The 15,710-nt window shown below is 37.0% G+C and overlaps 1 protein-coding gene across 2 annotated transcripts; it reads right to left on the bottom strand.

Moving 5' to 3' along the window:
• Nucleotides 1–157: 157 nt before the first annotated feature.
• Nucleotides 158–13,936, bottom strand: LOC132620351 (KH domain-containing protein At4g18375-like). Of its 2 annotated transcripts, none has more exons than XM_060335014.1 (9): nucleotides 13,780–13,936; nucleotides 8,983–9,081; nucleotides 7,502–8,227; nucleotides 4,568–5,041; nucleotides 4,249–4,494; nucleotides 3,887–4,099; nucleotides 2,969–3,024; nucleotides 2,799–2,889; nucleotides 158–1,005 (listed from the first exon to the last, which is right to left on the bottom strand). In XM_060335014.1, the coding sequence occupies exons 3-9, from the start codon at nucleotides 8,129–8,131 to the stop codon at nucleotides 577–579; spliced, it is 2,139 nt and encodes a 712-aa protein (XP_060190997.1). In that variant the 5' UTR covers nucleotides 8,132–8,227; nucleotides 8,983–9,081; nucleotides 13,780–13,936; the 3' UTR covers nucleotides 158–576. The 2 variants fall into 2 exon arrangements, with proteins under 2 accessions (XP_060190997.1, XP_060190998.1); XM_060335015.1 differs by having other exon boundaries at nucleotides 9,001–9,081.
• Between the last annotated feature and the right edge of the window lie 1,774 nt (nucleotides 13,937–15,710).

Genomic DNA, 15,710 nt, shown 5'->3' with positions numbered 1-15,710 from the left:
CCCGAGTTTGTATTACAAACCTTGGTGTCCGTCAAATTATTTTTGTTTTCCAGATTACACTAATATCCATGAATCAATAAGGTTACAAAAGAGCAATTTTGGAACAGCAGAGGAAATTTTATCATTTTAAGACAATCTCATTACCACGAAATCCAAATTAGGGAGTTTAAGTGCAATACCATAAACCACAAGTTAAATGTTGCAGAGGAAACCTGAAGCAAGGTCTGAAAATATTGCGAAACAATTAACTACTTAACCTCTTCAACCATAATCCGCTACTCTTAACCAATCAAGGGGGGCAGGAAGAGAAGTTCCATAGAGTGCAAGAAGTTAATCTCTTACCGACTCTTCAGCAACAACTATAGCACAACATGAGATTAAATTATGGTACAAAAGTGACTAAAACCTGCCATGTCTAGATAACCATAAAGAAAGACCCCTCTTTCGGGATTAGTCCCGAGTTCTCACAGATATCCCTATTACCGGGAAACCTATAGAAGCAAGAATTGGAAGAGGAAAAGGAAATCCTACAGTTGGATTGCTTGTGTAGCATTCTGAGGAACTCAGTATCAAGCATCAATAATGGTAGGAATCTTGTGCAGCCATATTCTGATATGGCGGTGGCTGCTGGTGCTGGTGTTGGTGCTGGTGCTGGTGCTGGTGCTGCTGTGAATTGATGTTCTGATATGGAGCTTGATGAGGATTAGTGTTCTGGTAAGGCAATTGGGAAGGACTACCACTAGGATAGCCACCTTTAGCTGTATAACTCTGATAACCACTTTGTTGAGCAGCGTAGCTCGGGTGGTAAGCACCTTGCTGAATATTGCTGCCCTGTCCAGCAGGAGACCCGTATCCTTGATAAGTAGAGCGCCCAGGATTCAAATTCTCGGAAGACCTAGGATAATTGTGCCCAGCATTCACATGATCTGATGGCCCCCGAATATCATCAATAAATCCAGGTCCAGTAGAACGAGGATCCCGAAATCTTGCACTACTTCCAGCAAACTGTGATTTAAACAAACAATAATTAGCAATAAGAACTATATGAAATAGAAATCAGAAGTCAAGTTCCGAAGGTAACATCGCCTCAATAAATAATCCATTTCTCATGCTGTAACCAACCCCACATATATGTGGATATGTAAGTATGAATAATAGCTCCTGTGTATCTGCTACCTTTTAACAACAAAGGTATCGGCTAACTCTATCAACCGAAGTGAAGACAAATGGAAAGAAACACCTATTGTTTTCTTCCCTCGGCTAGGACTTGAACTCTAGGTCTGTCCAAAATCCATCCTCTCAAGCATACGTATAAAAAGAATTCACAACTGCTGCAATCGTGAGTCCAACATATCAATTACCACTTCTTAGCCTTGAATCCATCATATATTAGAAACAAAAAATGGGTGCAAAAAATTGCACCTCCAGAAATGCACATTGAGATGAGGAACTGAGATTATCCACTATCGATTTAAGCTCCTCGATAGGAACATAAGCCATCATTTGATAGACTTCTTTTTCTTAAATGCAACAATATTTTATAGACACTCTACCAAACTAATAGACCTAGAAGACTCTTTATGTGTCCTTGGCCCCATTCTTGAAAGAGCACAATGATAATGAGTTCAAACTCTTCTTAAAAGTGCCATTCGTAAAATAGTGGATGCATCCTATCACATGATTCTCTATTAATTCCTAGCAATGAAGGAAGAAGACCATCATAAACCCATGAAGACCCAGAACACTACTGCTCTAACTAGTCTTGATGTCCTCCATCAACTCTTCTTTATCAAAGATCTATCATCTGCTACACTTTCACCCCTACTAATCCTCTGAAATGTTACTTAATCCGCAGCTGGCCTCTAGTTCTCCTTCTTGCTGTAATTGTTTGGTAATAATAGACTACTCCATCGTTGAGCTCCCATTTCCTCAGGTTTCTATCATGAAGGTTTTAGTGAACTTGTATATTCTAGGTGCATTAGGAAGAATATCACTCAATAATTTTTGTCCTTCCAATTCCTCCCTTCTCAGCTCTCCCCAAATGTGCCCTCCTATCTCTTTTCCTTCCAAGGATGCTATGTTTGTCCCTGATCTCCTGAAAACCTCACATTTCCATCTCCTTGGGAAATACATATGCCCGGACTTACGTTTTATGTAATATTAAAGCTACTTGAAATGTATTATATGCTCTATAAATGACTTTTTATATTATACAGTTTATGTATTTTGTCATTTGGGTAATTATGCATATCATGACTCATACATTCAGCTATATCATAACAATTTTTTAAGAGAACAAATATGTTATCTCTTACTAGTAATAATTATATGGTTTTCTAACATAACAGCATGAATCAAAATATAATTATTACTAAAAAAAATATCATTACAAACGACTTATATGCATATATAAAGATCATAATACAAAAGATAACAATAAAACGGAAAAAGGAACTACACTACTTAGAAAGAGAATTTTATCATGAATTGAACGCATCTTAACATACAGAGTTTTATACATGTAAAAGACATGTAATTTTTCTAGCATGTCCCGAATATATGATAACATAAAAATGGAGAACATGAAGGATTTATAAGATTTCTGTATCATGGAAAAGAAAAGGGGAATCAGAGTAAAATATCCAGCAGTTCACCCAAATAGGTCTAGTATCATGCAAAAATGGAGGGGAACAACATAAAGTAAGTCTTCTACCTGGTTGGAAAAAAATGAACCGAGTGAACAACCAAAAGAACTCACTAAACCACCTATTAGTAGCTCTAGGCAGAGAGTAATTTACCTCATTAATGTTATACCCTCCTGTTCCTTTTGCAGAACCAAAAGAATGGTCTGGAAACTTCATCTCTGGGGGACTACTGATACTTGAGTATCTGCAGTTCAAAATGGTGATCAGATCAACTGCAACAGAAAAAGCAATCATAAAAGAACAAATTGAGGAATTGGTAGTACCTAGTGTCAATGGGATGATCTGGATAACTTGGATGGTCATATTCACGAACAGCACCCTACAGAGAGAATGTGACACTTCTTTAGTCAACCGGACCAACTGAAAAGACCAAGGCAGCAAATGGTTTCCATAACCCAGAAAAGTGTGACGAGCCACTTATTCAACATCCAAATATAGGTGCACATATGGCTTAGTGGTCAATGAAGTAGATTGAGAACCATGAGCTCTCAAGTTCAATCCCAGCAGAGACAAAAACACTATGTGAGCTCTTCCCATCTGTCCTAACCTTGGTGGGCAAAATTACCTGGTACTTATTGCTGGTGGGAGGTCGCAGGTATCCCGAACAATTAGTCGAAGTGCACGCACGTTGGCCCGGGTACCACGGTTACGAAAAAAACCATCCAGATATGTGTTCAAGGGGAAAATACTATCAGACAGAAATGAGGCATAAGTATATTTAAGAAGCTTCTGTATATAGGAAGGCATGTCCCATATATAATTCCAGTAAATTCATTTTGAATACAGGATTGGTGCATCATCACATTACTACCCTTTAAATGAATTAGATGATGCCTTCTGCAGGACATACTGGCATGTTGCTAGAACTAGGTGTTCTCCTCTAAGTTGCTCGGACTCTCTAAAAATGTTGCCGCACCCATGTCGAATCCTCAAAAAATACACTACTTTTCGAGGATCCAACACGCACCCGTCTATATTTTTGAAGAGTCCGAGTAACATAGGTTCTCCTAATGTGAATTATCCTAGTAAAGAGGTTACAACAAACATATCGCACTACTCCTAACACCAAAATAGAAGATCAGAAATAAAGGTATGAATTGGCCCAGGCACCACCGCTTTCAAATCAAAAGTCAAGGTATAAGCTCCAGTAGAAGCAACATTAGCAAGATGATCTTTCATACCTTCAAATGTTCATATCTTCTAGAGCTTCCAGCACCCATCACACCTGAACGTAGTGGATCTCCACTTCGGAAATCCTCTGAGGGAACAAATCCAGGAAGTGGCCTAACAGGAGTAGGCTCCACTTTACTACTTCCATCCTTAAGGCATCTTTCTCTAAGCCTTGAAGAAACCTCAACCAAGGCATCTTTTGCAACACCAATGCTTCCAGAAATCTGAATAGATGGAGCTTCAATTACTTTGGGATTGAAATTTCTCACAAAATCATGGAAACAACAGTACTGGCATGCATTAGAAAATTGAAACTAGGACATATGTGAACCAGAAGTGACTAGTCTAAACTTGCATACTACAGATAAATGACCTGCACAAGCTCTTCATCTGCAGATGCGCATCTGGGTTTATTGTCCTTGGAAAGAACACGAATATCCGCCTGCGTCCTCCTCCTCATCTCATTGATAACCTGTCCTCCTTGTCCAAGAATGCAGCCAACCTTATTTGAGGGAACAAGAAGCCTCGTAGTGATAATACCTTTGTCAGAAAATTCACTTGTTTTACTTTGAAGCTGAAGAATGGCATCAATAGTTTGCGATCTGGGTTCCCAAAGAGACTGGAAGGAAAACAATGGCTTAGTGACATGCTATGAGTAAGCGAATATTATGATTCCTCAATGGGAAACATACCTCCAAAGAGGAGACACGAATAACTCTTTCATCAGATTCGGGTGCGACATCCTCAACACGTATACTCGCTCCTGTTTCCTGCTGCAGTTGTTTTACATTGGAGCCCCCCTTGCCTATAACACCACCAATTTTTGCAGCTGAACACAGAATTTTCATGGTGAAATCACTTGGAGCTTCGCCAGCACAAGGGGGAGGAACATAATCAAAATCCTCACGAGCAAATCCAGAAAGCTGGTTCCTATACCCTCCCACCCCTAATGCAGGTGGCATACCATTTAAATTATTTTTACTTTGAGACCACATTGATTTTCCTGGAGGAATCATATTTTCCATGGGAGGACCAGGGGGGTGAAAACCTTTAGCACCATGTACCATGGGAAAACTCAAGGTTGGTTTGTCTTTGCGTGGATTCTGATGCAACAGAGTTGATACTTCATACAAGGCTTTTCTTACCAAAGCAGGTTTACCTGATATCTGAAAAAACCTACCAGCATTGAAAATTCTTTTGACATGATATGGCCAAAATAGATACTTAAATTAAACCCCAAAAACTATTAGCAAGAAAATTAACTAAAATTAGGGGATTATACTCCCCCAATAAAAAATAGTAGTTCGGAACATGATTGTATCACGACAAAGGCAATTACCACAAAACCAAGAGACCAAACAGAGTTGAAATCACAAATCAGCTAATGATCTATAGATGTTTCATATGAAAAAACAGCATGGCTGCCCAAAAAGAGAGAGAGAGCCGAACAAAAATCTCACACGGCTGCCAATTTGAAAATTTAGAGCATAGACATTAGCTAAGTGCACAGAAACTTTCTGCTTGTCAAAAATGTTGAGCTGCTTTGATATGAATTTTAATTCAAGATCTTATGAAGTTTTGATGATCGACAATGAACAAGAAGGATGGACAAATATATACAAGAACCAGGTCCCTAACATATAAAGGAACTGGTAATGCTGGCAACAGGATTGCACAAACACCAAAAGAACCAGGTCCTTTGCAAATTGCAGAAGAACTGGAGACTGTTTGGTCCAAGCAGGAAAAGCTGTTCCAAAGCGAAAAGGAACACTTGAAGAATTGGGATTAAGGTTTAATTCAATTCTACAAGGAATACAAGTTCAAGACATGGAAATATTACCATAATTGAATATATGGAATTAGCTTTGAAATAGGCGAAAACAATTGGAGGCCGGCACAGGAGTGGAATCCAAAGTCAACAAGGATTGGTTCTTGGATTCTTGAACCAAGTCTTGGTTGGATTTGGAGAATATTTGTTCACAAGAAGCGGTCATCATACTCCTATAAAAAGCATCCCACTGATGCTGTTGAAGACAAGAGACTTTTTTTTTTTTTTGAAACTGTGACAAGATACTCCAGAGCAAATAGAGAGAAATTATTCAGAGTCTCTTCAAGTGAGAGAGAATCAACTACAACAAAGAAGAACCTGTTCCTATCAAGATATATTCATACAGTTCTTTGACTTGTAATAGTTAGATTCTTTGTTCTCAAACTGTAACCTTTTACATTCATAGAAAATTCGAATTGGGTGTTGTTTTGAGTTGTAAAGGCATCTTAGACAGGATAGTCTTTGAAGAAGTAACTACAATTAGTGAAGAATTGTAGTGTGGGGGATAGGTGATGTAGTGGTCACCGGCAGTGTTTTAAAAGGCGTTTTCGGGGCGAGCCCTGGGGCGGGGCGTACCAAAAATGCCCCGGGGCGATGGGTCGGGGCGAAAGTCTCCAAAGGCGTATGCCCAGCAACTCGGGGCGTACGCCCGGGCGTTTGGGGCGAGTTTTTTTTGTTGGGGCGTGTTGGGGCGTAAGCCCAGAAAACTTCTTCAAACTAAAACGAAATTTGTTAAATAAGTCCTCAATATAATGCCCAAATTCTCAAAAATCAACATGTAATTACTCAAATGTTTTAAAAAGGAACTGAAACATTAAATTTAAAAGTCAAGACCTTTTTTTATTGCTAGAATGTCTAATATATATTCTTTTCCAATTATTTATCTTGTCTTCTACTATCTCAAAAAAGTAACGAGCAGTCACTTGTACTTGTAAGTAGCATATAATAGATTGCTCTAATTAGTTTTTTTTTGGGGGTGGAGCATATATATTTATAAATATATATATATATATCACTTATTTATAGTTTTCTTCAATTTTTTACGCTATTTCACCTATTTAAAAGTATTTATTATAATTATATCATTTTATAAAATACTAAAAATTAAAACCCCATGGGGCTTACGCCCCGTGGCTCGGGGCTTACGCCTCACTAAGGCAGACGTAAAACACCCCGCCTTACGCCCTCGCCTTTTAAAACACTGGTCACCGGTAAATTCCTTAGGTTGCAAGGAGTTGCAATCTTAAAACTGCTTGAGTTTTTGCTGGAGTTTTTTGGTGAAATCCTATTGGAGATAGGTCATAAATCCTTGTGTGATTTATTATTCCGCAATTTATTTCTTGATTAGTTGGTGAAGAGCATATAGGTGCAGCATAAATTATGAAAAGAAGCATCTTGTTTTTTTAAGTTCAATAAAAGCTCAATGAGGCAACTACAAGTCAGATAAACAATAGCTACTGGAAAGCTCATCTAACATTCAAGGACTTGAATAGCTAAACAATGGTGGAACATAAAAGATATTCTAGCACTAAATATCAGGACTAGTAGAGACTTGAAGATAAGCACAGGAAGAAAAAAAAAATGTACAACAAAGCAAAGATATCTGATCAACGTTACTGCTACATGCAGAACTAAGATCAGTACAGATGAACATTTAGTTTAAGTAAACCATACTCTTTCCTTTCCATCCTCTGCACTATCACACTCTCCAAGCAATGAAAGTTCATTTCGAAACTCACTCACCTTAAAAGTAAAAAAATAAAAACTACACAATCTAAGAAAAGAACATGAAACTTACTTGGACCAATTCATCAGTGGTCATAGCACAAGCTGGCAGATGCTCAGCAGAGAGAACACGAATGCTTGCCCCAGTCTCACTTCGCAATTTCTGAATAACATCGCCTTTTCTTCCTAAAAGGCATCCAACCATATTGTTCGGAACAAGGAGACGCGTGATTATTTCAATTTCATTCTTATCCTCATCTTGTGCTCCATGCAAGTCTTCCTCAACAATCCTATTGTGAACTTTTAACAGCGCATCTTGCGCAGCACAATGCGGCTCCATGGCACCATCTTCTTCCCCTGTCTCTGGATTTTCATTGTTCTTGTCAGTATCTTGTCTCCTAGCTAACTTCGTAGAGCGACTAGAGATGAATACTATTCTATCATCAGAACCAGGAACACTGTCAGCAACTGTAATCTTTGCTTGAGTTTCCTCTCTCAAGGCTTTGATTATGTTACCACCTTTTCCAATTACGCTACCAATTTTTTTGGATTGACAAAGTATACAATAGGTAGTATCTGAACCTTGAGAATTTTCAGATGATCGCTCATGACTAGAAAAATTCCTTGCATTTTTAGTGCCTGCCTTCCTCTTGAATTGGGGGTTCGAGCGTTGCTTGAGAAAATTTCTTTTGTATTCGTCCATGACTAGATGGATTAAATTATACTCAACTAAAAGAACCTTTGTATTCCCTCGTATAACTTCTCCTTGCTTTAGCAGTTACTCCAACAAGGTTATGACCTGCAAAAGGAAAAACATTTAGCAAGAGACAGAGAGGGAACCGAGGACAAACATAAACGAGTTAAATAACTTAAAATGTATGATCCCATCCATAATAACTGATACGTATGCAAGGAGGAAGATATTTCTGTTGAACATGGGAGGGGCTAAAGTTTCAAAAGACAGACCAGTAGAAATGAAACCAAAACATAATCATTAACACTGCAGAGTGTCTTCAGCTATGTTGCTGGGACTCTTCAAAATTCTTGCCACACATGTGTTGACACGACATGGGTGTAGGTGTGGGAGTGGGACCGTCACCGGATTTGGTCAACTTACCTTGGGTGTTTTGACTACATTTATGACTGAGAAGTATAGATTGATTGGGTATTTGGTTCGATTTATTGGTTTATGTCATATAATTACAGTTATATAAAGTGTGAGAATGTTTTGCTATTACACGAGATATGTTATGAATAAAATACGACGAGTTTATAAAGAACTAAATTTGAGAGTATTGGTTTTAGTTCAAGAGCTTTAGTTAATCGAGAAATAGACTTTATTTGTTGTAATATATATTCATTGCTCGGACTCGGGTGCGGGTATTTAATAGAGGTGCGGAACTCGTTGAATTTGTTCTCATGAATTTGTAGCTTTACCAGACCCCATCTATTTTGCAGTGTATATATGCTTAATAATCAAAGATTAATGCACCTCAGGTTAAGTTAATGGTATGAGGTTCGTAACCAGAGAAATGAATTAACGATTAAACATACCTTGTCAAATAAGTATACCTCTCCCTTCTTCAGAAAGCAAATTAGATAGATTCCCACCAAGTATCAAAAGCATCCAATAGCATTCTGTAAAACATATTCCTGGAGGAAAGAGAAACCAAAAAGAGGTGGATACTGTGAGATTCTGCCATGAGCTACAAAAGGACCTCTATAGACTCTAGATCCAGCACTGTTGTCAAGAGGTGAAAATCGTAGAGAAGTTTAAGCGCAAATATCAAATAGGATATTCACTTTAATGAAGAAAGATGCAGATGAAGGAATATATCTGTGTGTATATATGGATGTGTGTGTACATGTACAAACACACACGCAAATACAATGCAATAATAAGTAATTGTCACGGAAAAAATAACTATATGGACAGAAGAATTGGAAAAGAATTATTCTAAGTTGGAAAAAAACAAAAACCGAATTTAGTGAACATTATTAACTAAAAGGCCTAATATATGACATGACACTTCCAAATCGCACACATCTGCAGAACTGGTCCGCCCCCCTAACTTTACTTGTTCCAGTTTAGAGCGTCTACTTGTTACAATCCCACATGATGTTTCTTGATCAAAAAATAATCCCACATAATAAGCATCTCTGAAAGAGGAAAAAGGGTTTAAAATAGGGCGTGTTCCCTAATAGTGTTGGCGTGGATAACATATTACATAACGCGTATAACTAATATTGACCATCACTTCGGACCCAAATTCGTGCACCTTCAAGTGGACCTGCGTCTACTTTTTGAAACCCCAGTTATATCATACACATCCGGAAACAATCTTCTATCAAATGGACTTGACGCCACCTGGGTTTCCCGCGAGATCCATTGACGAAACACCATCTCAGATGAGGAGAAAACTATAAGATCCTCCCCCAAACACCTCTTAAAGTCGAGAGAAATTCCTACAGAATAAAGATATCTCCGGTTACTTCATACCCTCCAAACCACCCACCAGTGCAGCCTTCTCCACCAGCCACCACAGCTCCGATGACGATTCAAGACACGCAGACAGTGATAATATACATTGTTTCCCCAAAATCGTACAATACCACAGTTAGTACTATATTAAGAGGACTTAAATTGTGTGCATATTAAAGGTAAGGAGTCTATCTGGAGTCAATTAATGAACTTTGCTCCCTCCAGAGAAGTTACAAATGAAAACGGATTCCAAATCCTCAAAAGAGATTAACGAGCAGGCCATGTTATAACTTTATTGCATTCGAGATATTAACACCATTATTTTAGAATTTTGGTATTATGTACACAATTCAAAACAGTAATACAAATGACACACAACTTATATTCCCTATCACAAATTAATTACTCTACTAAGAGTACTTTGTACTTATGGGGACTAGAGAATCTTGAGACTTTGGATTATTTACTACGACTATGACTAGTTACGAGGGAATACGTTGAATAATATCTAAGACGTTTTTGTTATTCCAAAATAAAGTTTTAAAAAGGTTTTGAATTAAATGCATTTTTCAGTTTGAAATGAATAAGTGAAAATGAGAAAAGAAAAAAGTACAAAAAACAGCTGGCAGATAATCTGGTACTTCATGAAATGAGGTCATGCAGAGTAGGAACTGTTACGTCAAAGTGTACAGACGATGACGTGACCCATTTGTCGTTGATGCAATTTACTCAAATAAGAAAGTCATTATTTATTGTTTAAAGTATTTTATATGTGTACTGTGTAGTCCAAATTTATAATGGAACACGTAGTATTGGTGTAGTAGTTGTAGTAAAGTAATCCCCTAGCAGTTATTGTAGTTAAGTAATTTAAGACCTGTTGGTAAGTTGACTAACGGTGAGAAGTTTTTTGGGACCAAAATCAAATGGAGGGTATAATCATCCTATTTCAAGTAGTTGAGGGGCTCTGGTCATTTCCTTTTCAAAATCAGGCCTTGAGATCTGTTTGTTTTAAGGGGCATAGCTTCGCCAGTTGGCTAATGGCGAGGACCTCTTTTTGGGACCAATATCAGACACATGGTATAGTTGTCCTATTTCCAATAGTCTAGGGGCAATTTTGACCCTTTTCCCTTTAATCATTAACACTTCGTATAAAGCTCAACAGTTGTAATTTAGATTTAATGATTAATTTGCTTGCACTGAATTTCTAATTTCCATTCTTAGTCACTAGTATGTTCATTCACCATAATATTAATTATGGTGAATGACATACTAGTGACCACGAATGGAAATTACAAATGTGGTGTAAGCAAGTTAATCATTAAATCCAAATAACACAACTCTACGGCTGGCACCAGATGGATCTAGGCAAGGCCAAAATGAAAACTTGGAACTCTATTCCTTCAGTGACAGGTGGACTATATGAAAAGAAAAGAATGAAAGAACTTTTAAGAGCAAATCGGAATCTGTAATTAGTATTAAATACAGATGTATATCTTTACTTTTCTTTTTTTGGTGCAACGTAGCTATTGCAAATGACATTGATCCCATGGTTGACTTTTTGGGCTCATTACACCATTCGTAGGGCAACAACATTATAATTACTTCACAGCACTAACTAGTTGCTAATATCAATATATACTACCTTTAACAATCAAAAAGCAATACTAATAATTAATATATCAATTTGACAGTTAATACTAATAATTAATATATCAATTTGACAGTCATACTTTTTGGGTAATGTAGCCCTTCAGATAAGCTCATGGCTACTAAGACCTATGCCATGGAGCTTTAATGCTCACCGTAATGCTTAACGCTCAATTTTAGGGTTTTATCATTGTCTTACCTGCACCTTTACGAACATCACGATCCAGTGAGTTTAGAAGAAATATTAAGCTAGATAATTATTCACTCTACCTTCTAGTATCACCAAAAAATAGTTTCCTGTCTAAGCAAAACTTTGTGAACTCCTTAACATCGATCTCTTGGTACGTAATGAAAGATGGAAATCATGCTACTAGTGCTCCAATGCAACCTAAAACTATAAACATTACATTCTTCATCAATGTTGTTTGTACTTCTCCGCCAACATTATGTATTACCATATCAGACTCATGATATTGAGAAAGTACATTCAACAAAAGAACAATGACTATGCTTAATAACTTGAGCAATCGTGATAAGCCTTAAAAACACCGATTCTCCATATTTCTAACTGAGAAGCAACCATTTATAATACACGAAAAAAGATGCGAACTAGGTTATCAATCTTTTTAGTATCACAAAAAAGATTGATATTAAGCTAGCTAGCTATTCACTCTACCTTCTATTATCACGAAAAGCAGTTTCCTGTTTAAGCAAAACTTCATGAACTCCTTAAGCTCGATCTCTCGGTACCCAACGAAAGATGGAAGTCATGCTCCTAGTGCTCAAATGCAACCTAAAACTATAAAAATTACCGCTTCACTAATGTGTTTCTACTTCTCCGCGGATATTATGTATTACAATATCAATATTGAGAAATTACGTTCAACAAAAGAACTATGACTATGCTTATTAGCTCGATCGGGTAATCATGAGACGCCTTAAAATTACCGATTCTCCAGATTTGTAACCGAGAACAATTATTTATTATTCTACACGAAAAATGATGGGAACTAGGTATCAATCTTTTTATTATCACAAAAAAGATTGATATTAAGCTAGATAGTTATTCCCTCTAACTTCTAGTATCGCGAAAACAAGTTTGCTGTCTAAGCAAAACTTCATGAACTCCTTAAGCTCGATTCCTTGGTACCCAATGAAAGACGGAAGTAATGCTCCTAGCTACTCAAATGCAAACTAAAACAATAAAAATTACAGCTTCACTAATGTTGTTTCTACTTCTCTGCCAATATTATGTATTACCATATCAGACTCACGATATTGAGAAATTATATTCAAACAAAAGAACAATGACTATGCTTCTTAGCACGAATAATTGTGATACGCCTTAAAATTACCGATTCTCCAGATTTCTAACTGAGAAGCAACCATTTATTAATACACGAAAAAAGATGGGACCTAGGTTATCAATCTTTTTAGTATCACGAAAAAGATGGATATTAAGCTAGATAGTGATTCAACAAAAGAACAGTGACTATGCTTATTAACTCGAGTTAACCGTCATACGCCTTAAAACTACCGATTTTACAGATTTCTGCACAAAAAAGGATGGGAACTAGGTTTTCAATTGTAGAAACGAAAGGAGGAGAATGAAGTCAGATACACCGGAATGTAAAGAAGATAACGGAAATATCAAGCTAGATAGTTCGAGTAATCGTCAACAAAGAATAATGACTATGCTGATTAGCTCGAGTAATCGTCATACACCTTAAAACAGATTTATAACTCAGAAGAAACTACTGTTAATCTACACTAAAGAAAAAAATGTGAACTAGGTTTTCAACAAAAGAACAATGACTACGCTTATTAACTCGAGTAATCGTAATACGCCTTAAAATTACCGATTCTCCAGATTTCTAACTGAGAAGCAACTATTTATATTATTCTACAGTAAAAAAGGATGCGAACTAGGTTTTCAACAATTGTGGAAACGAAAGCAAAGAGCATAAATTCAGATACATAACATTTCAGACACACCGGAACGTAAAGCAGATAACGGACTCGAGCTAAATATCAGTAACTTTCATACGCCTTAAAATTACCGATTTTACGAATTTCTAACTGAGAAATAGCAACTACTATTAACTAATATTAATCAGAATAAACTTATTATTAATCTACACAAAAAAAAAAAAAAAAACGGGAACTAGGTTTTCAACAATTGTAGAAACGAAAAAGCGAAGAGAATGAAGTTAGATACGTACTATTTTTTGATACATCAGAAATGTTGTAAAGCTGGTAAGAAAGCGGAGATAAATAATGTTGGATTGGAGTATAGGGCTCGGCTCGTTTGGTGTTGTTCACCGGCGGGGACGAGAATTTTAGATTGGTTCCATCTTTGCTTTCAGTAGAGGACCTAAGGAGAGACACTTTTGGGCCTGGGCTTCTCTAGTTCTTGGGCTTCAAAAAGATTTGTCTCCCTAGGAATGGCCAATTTGCACGATTGTGCTTGTTCGGGGCTCGTCTTTAATTTTTGTCCCTCAAATTGTTGGTCTTTAGTTTTCCCCTTCGCCTAAATACTCCGGAGTTCTGGGTTCGAATCCTTGCTCAGTCAAAAAAAAAAAAATCATAAGGTGGAGTTCATAGCAAAATTAGCCTTATTCGAGCCTAACTTTTATAGAATTCCAGCTGAGTGAAAAAAAAATTCTAACTTTTGCTTTAAGGTAAATTCTGCCTTATAAGGCATAATTTTAGCTAAGCGCCTTACGAAATTATTATTTTTTTGATTGAACGGGGTTTGTATCCAGAACCTCGGGGTATTTTCAGCCACTTTTTTAAGCGAAAGAACAAAAATTAAAGACCAGCAATTTGAGGGACAAAAATTAAAGATCAGTCCATTTGAAGGGAAATCCATGCAAAAAAATAGGGGGTGGCAAATGGATGGGTTTGGTTGGATTTGGCCAGGTTGAAAATGGTTGAACAAAAACGTGTTACCTGCCTATATTTCATGTGGTCAAATATGGGTTGGGTGATAAATGAGTGGGTCGGTTATGGGTTAGCCCATATTATATAAGTGTAATGTTTATAAAAAAATTGTTAAATTAAATTAATTTTTTCATATATTTATAATTAAATATTATGAAATAGAAAATTCGCGGGAGTTGGGGGAGGGGGGGGGGAGGGAAGGCAAGGTGGTGGTAGTGGGGTGGATGGTATTGGTGGTTGTGGGGGAGTAAGGTGTGGTCTATGATGGGTGGGATAGTAGGGAGAGGGGCAGGGTGGGGTGGGTAAGCAGGGTCGGGGCTAGGGGTGGGGTATGTGTACGAGGTGGGGTGGGTGGTGGAGGGTGGGGTGCGGTGGGTTGGGGTTGGTGTTTTCTTTATCGATCCAGAAAATGTTTCCCTCAAATTTTTAAGTAAAACATTTTCTTCTATTTTGAGGAAAATGAGTGGTTATTGGGTCTAGTGAGTTCATATATGGATATCCATATTTTATTCATATTTGCTCATATTTTTATAGGGTAAAAAGAGATTTAGAACACATATTTACCTAACTGAAATATAAGTGACCAACTTACTAAAATATGGGTTAAATGGACTAATTTTCTAAATATGAGTTGAAATTGCCAGATCTGCTTACCAGCAATGGAAAATATTGGAACAATAGCCACTTCTTAGATATGTCGTCAAATATTCAGCCACTGTTAGTAATTAAAATTTAGCTTACAGAATCTTTTTTGCAGCTGATCAAGATTTAGGGGTCATTTGCACATTTGGCCCTATTTTGTGCTGGTCTTTAATATTTTCTCCTTCAAGACAAATAATTTTTTTGCGGGGCATGAGTTTATATTTTCGCATCATAATATCCCACAAGTTATGTCTCGCATGACTTTTACCCTTAAAGAACTTATACCCCATTAGGCAAAAGTTCAATTGCTAACGGACAAAAATTAAAGACCAAACCATTTAAAGGATTAAAATTAAAGACGAGCCTAATTGAAGTTCAATTCGTGCAATTTCTTCTCTTTTGAACCCAAACTCAAGTAAAAACAACAACAAGCATATTTCTTCTGTAATTATTTTAGACAATTTGATGACACACATATCAGTATGTATGAGTATTCTAAATTATTTTGCACATTTCTATCAATTCCTATTAAATTTAGTATGCATTTTTATGTATTTTTCAAATAATT

The sequence above is a fragment of the Lycium barbarum genome, chromosome 11 (genome assembly GCF_019175385.1).
Source record: "Lycium barbarum isolate Lr01 chromosome 11, ASM1917538v2, whole genome shotgun sequence".
NCBI lineage: Eukaryota > Viridiplantae > Streptophyta > Magnoliopsida > Solanales > Solanaceae > Lycium > Lycium barbarum.
This window is presented reverse-complemented; position numbering and strand designations above follow the sequence as displayed.

Excerpts from the sequence above, each read along its gene's own strand:
- LOC132620351 (XM_060335014.1), bottom strand. The coding sequence starts at position 8,131 with ATGGACGAATACAAAAGAAATTTTCTCAAGCAACGCTCGAACCCCCAA. Across the intron at positions 5,042-7,501 it reads CCACTGATGAATTGGTCCAA|ATATCAGGTAAACCTGCTTT; the intron begins GTAAGTTTCATG and ends AGGTTTTTTCAG. Across the intron at positions 2,890-2,968 it reads GATCATCCCATTGACACTAG|ATACTCAAGTATCAGTAGTC; the intron begins GTACTACCAATT and ends TTTGAACTGCAG.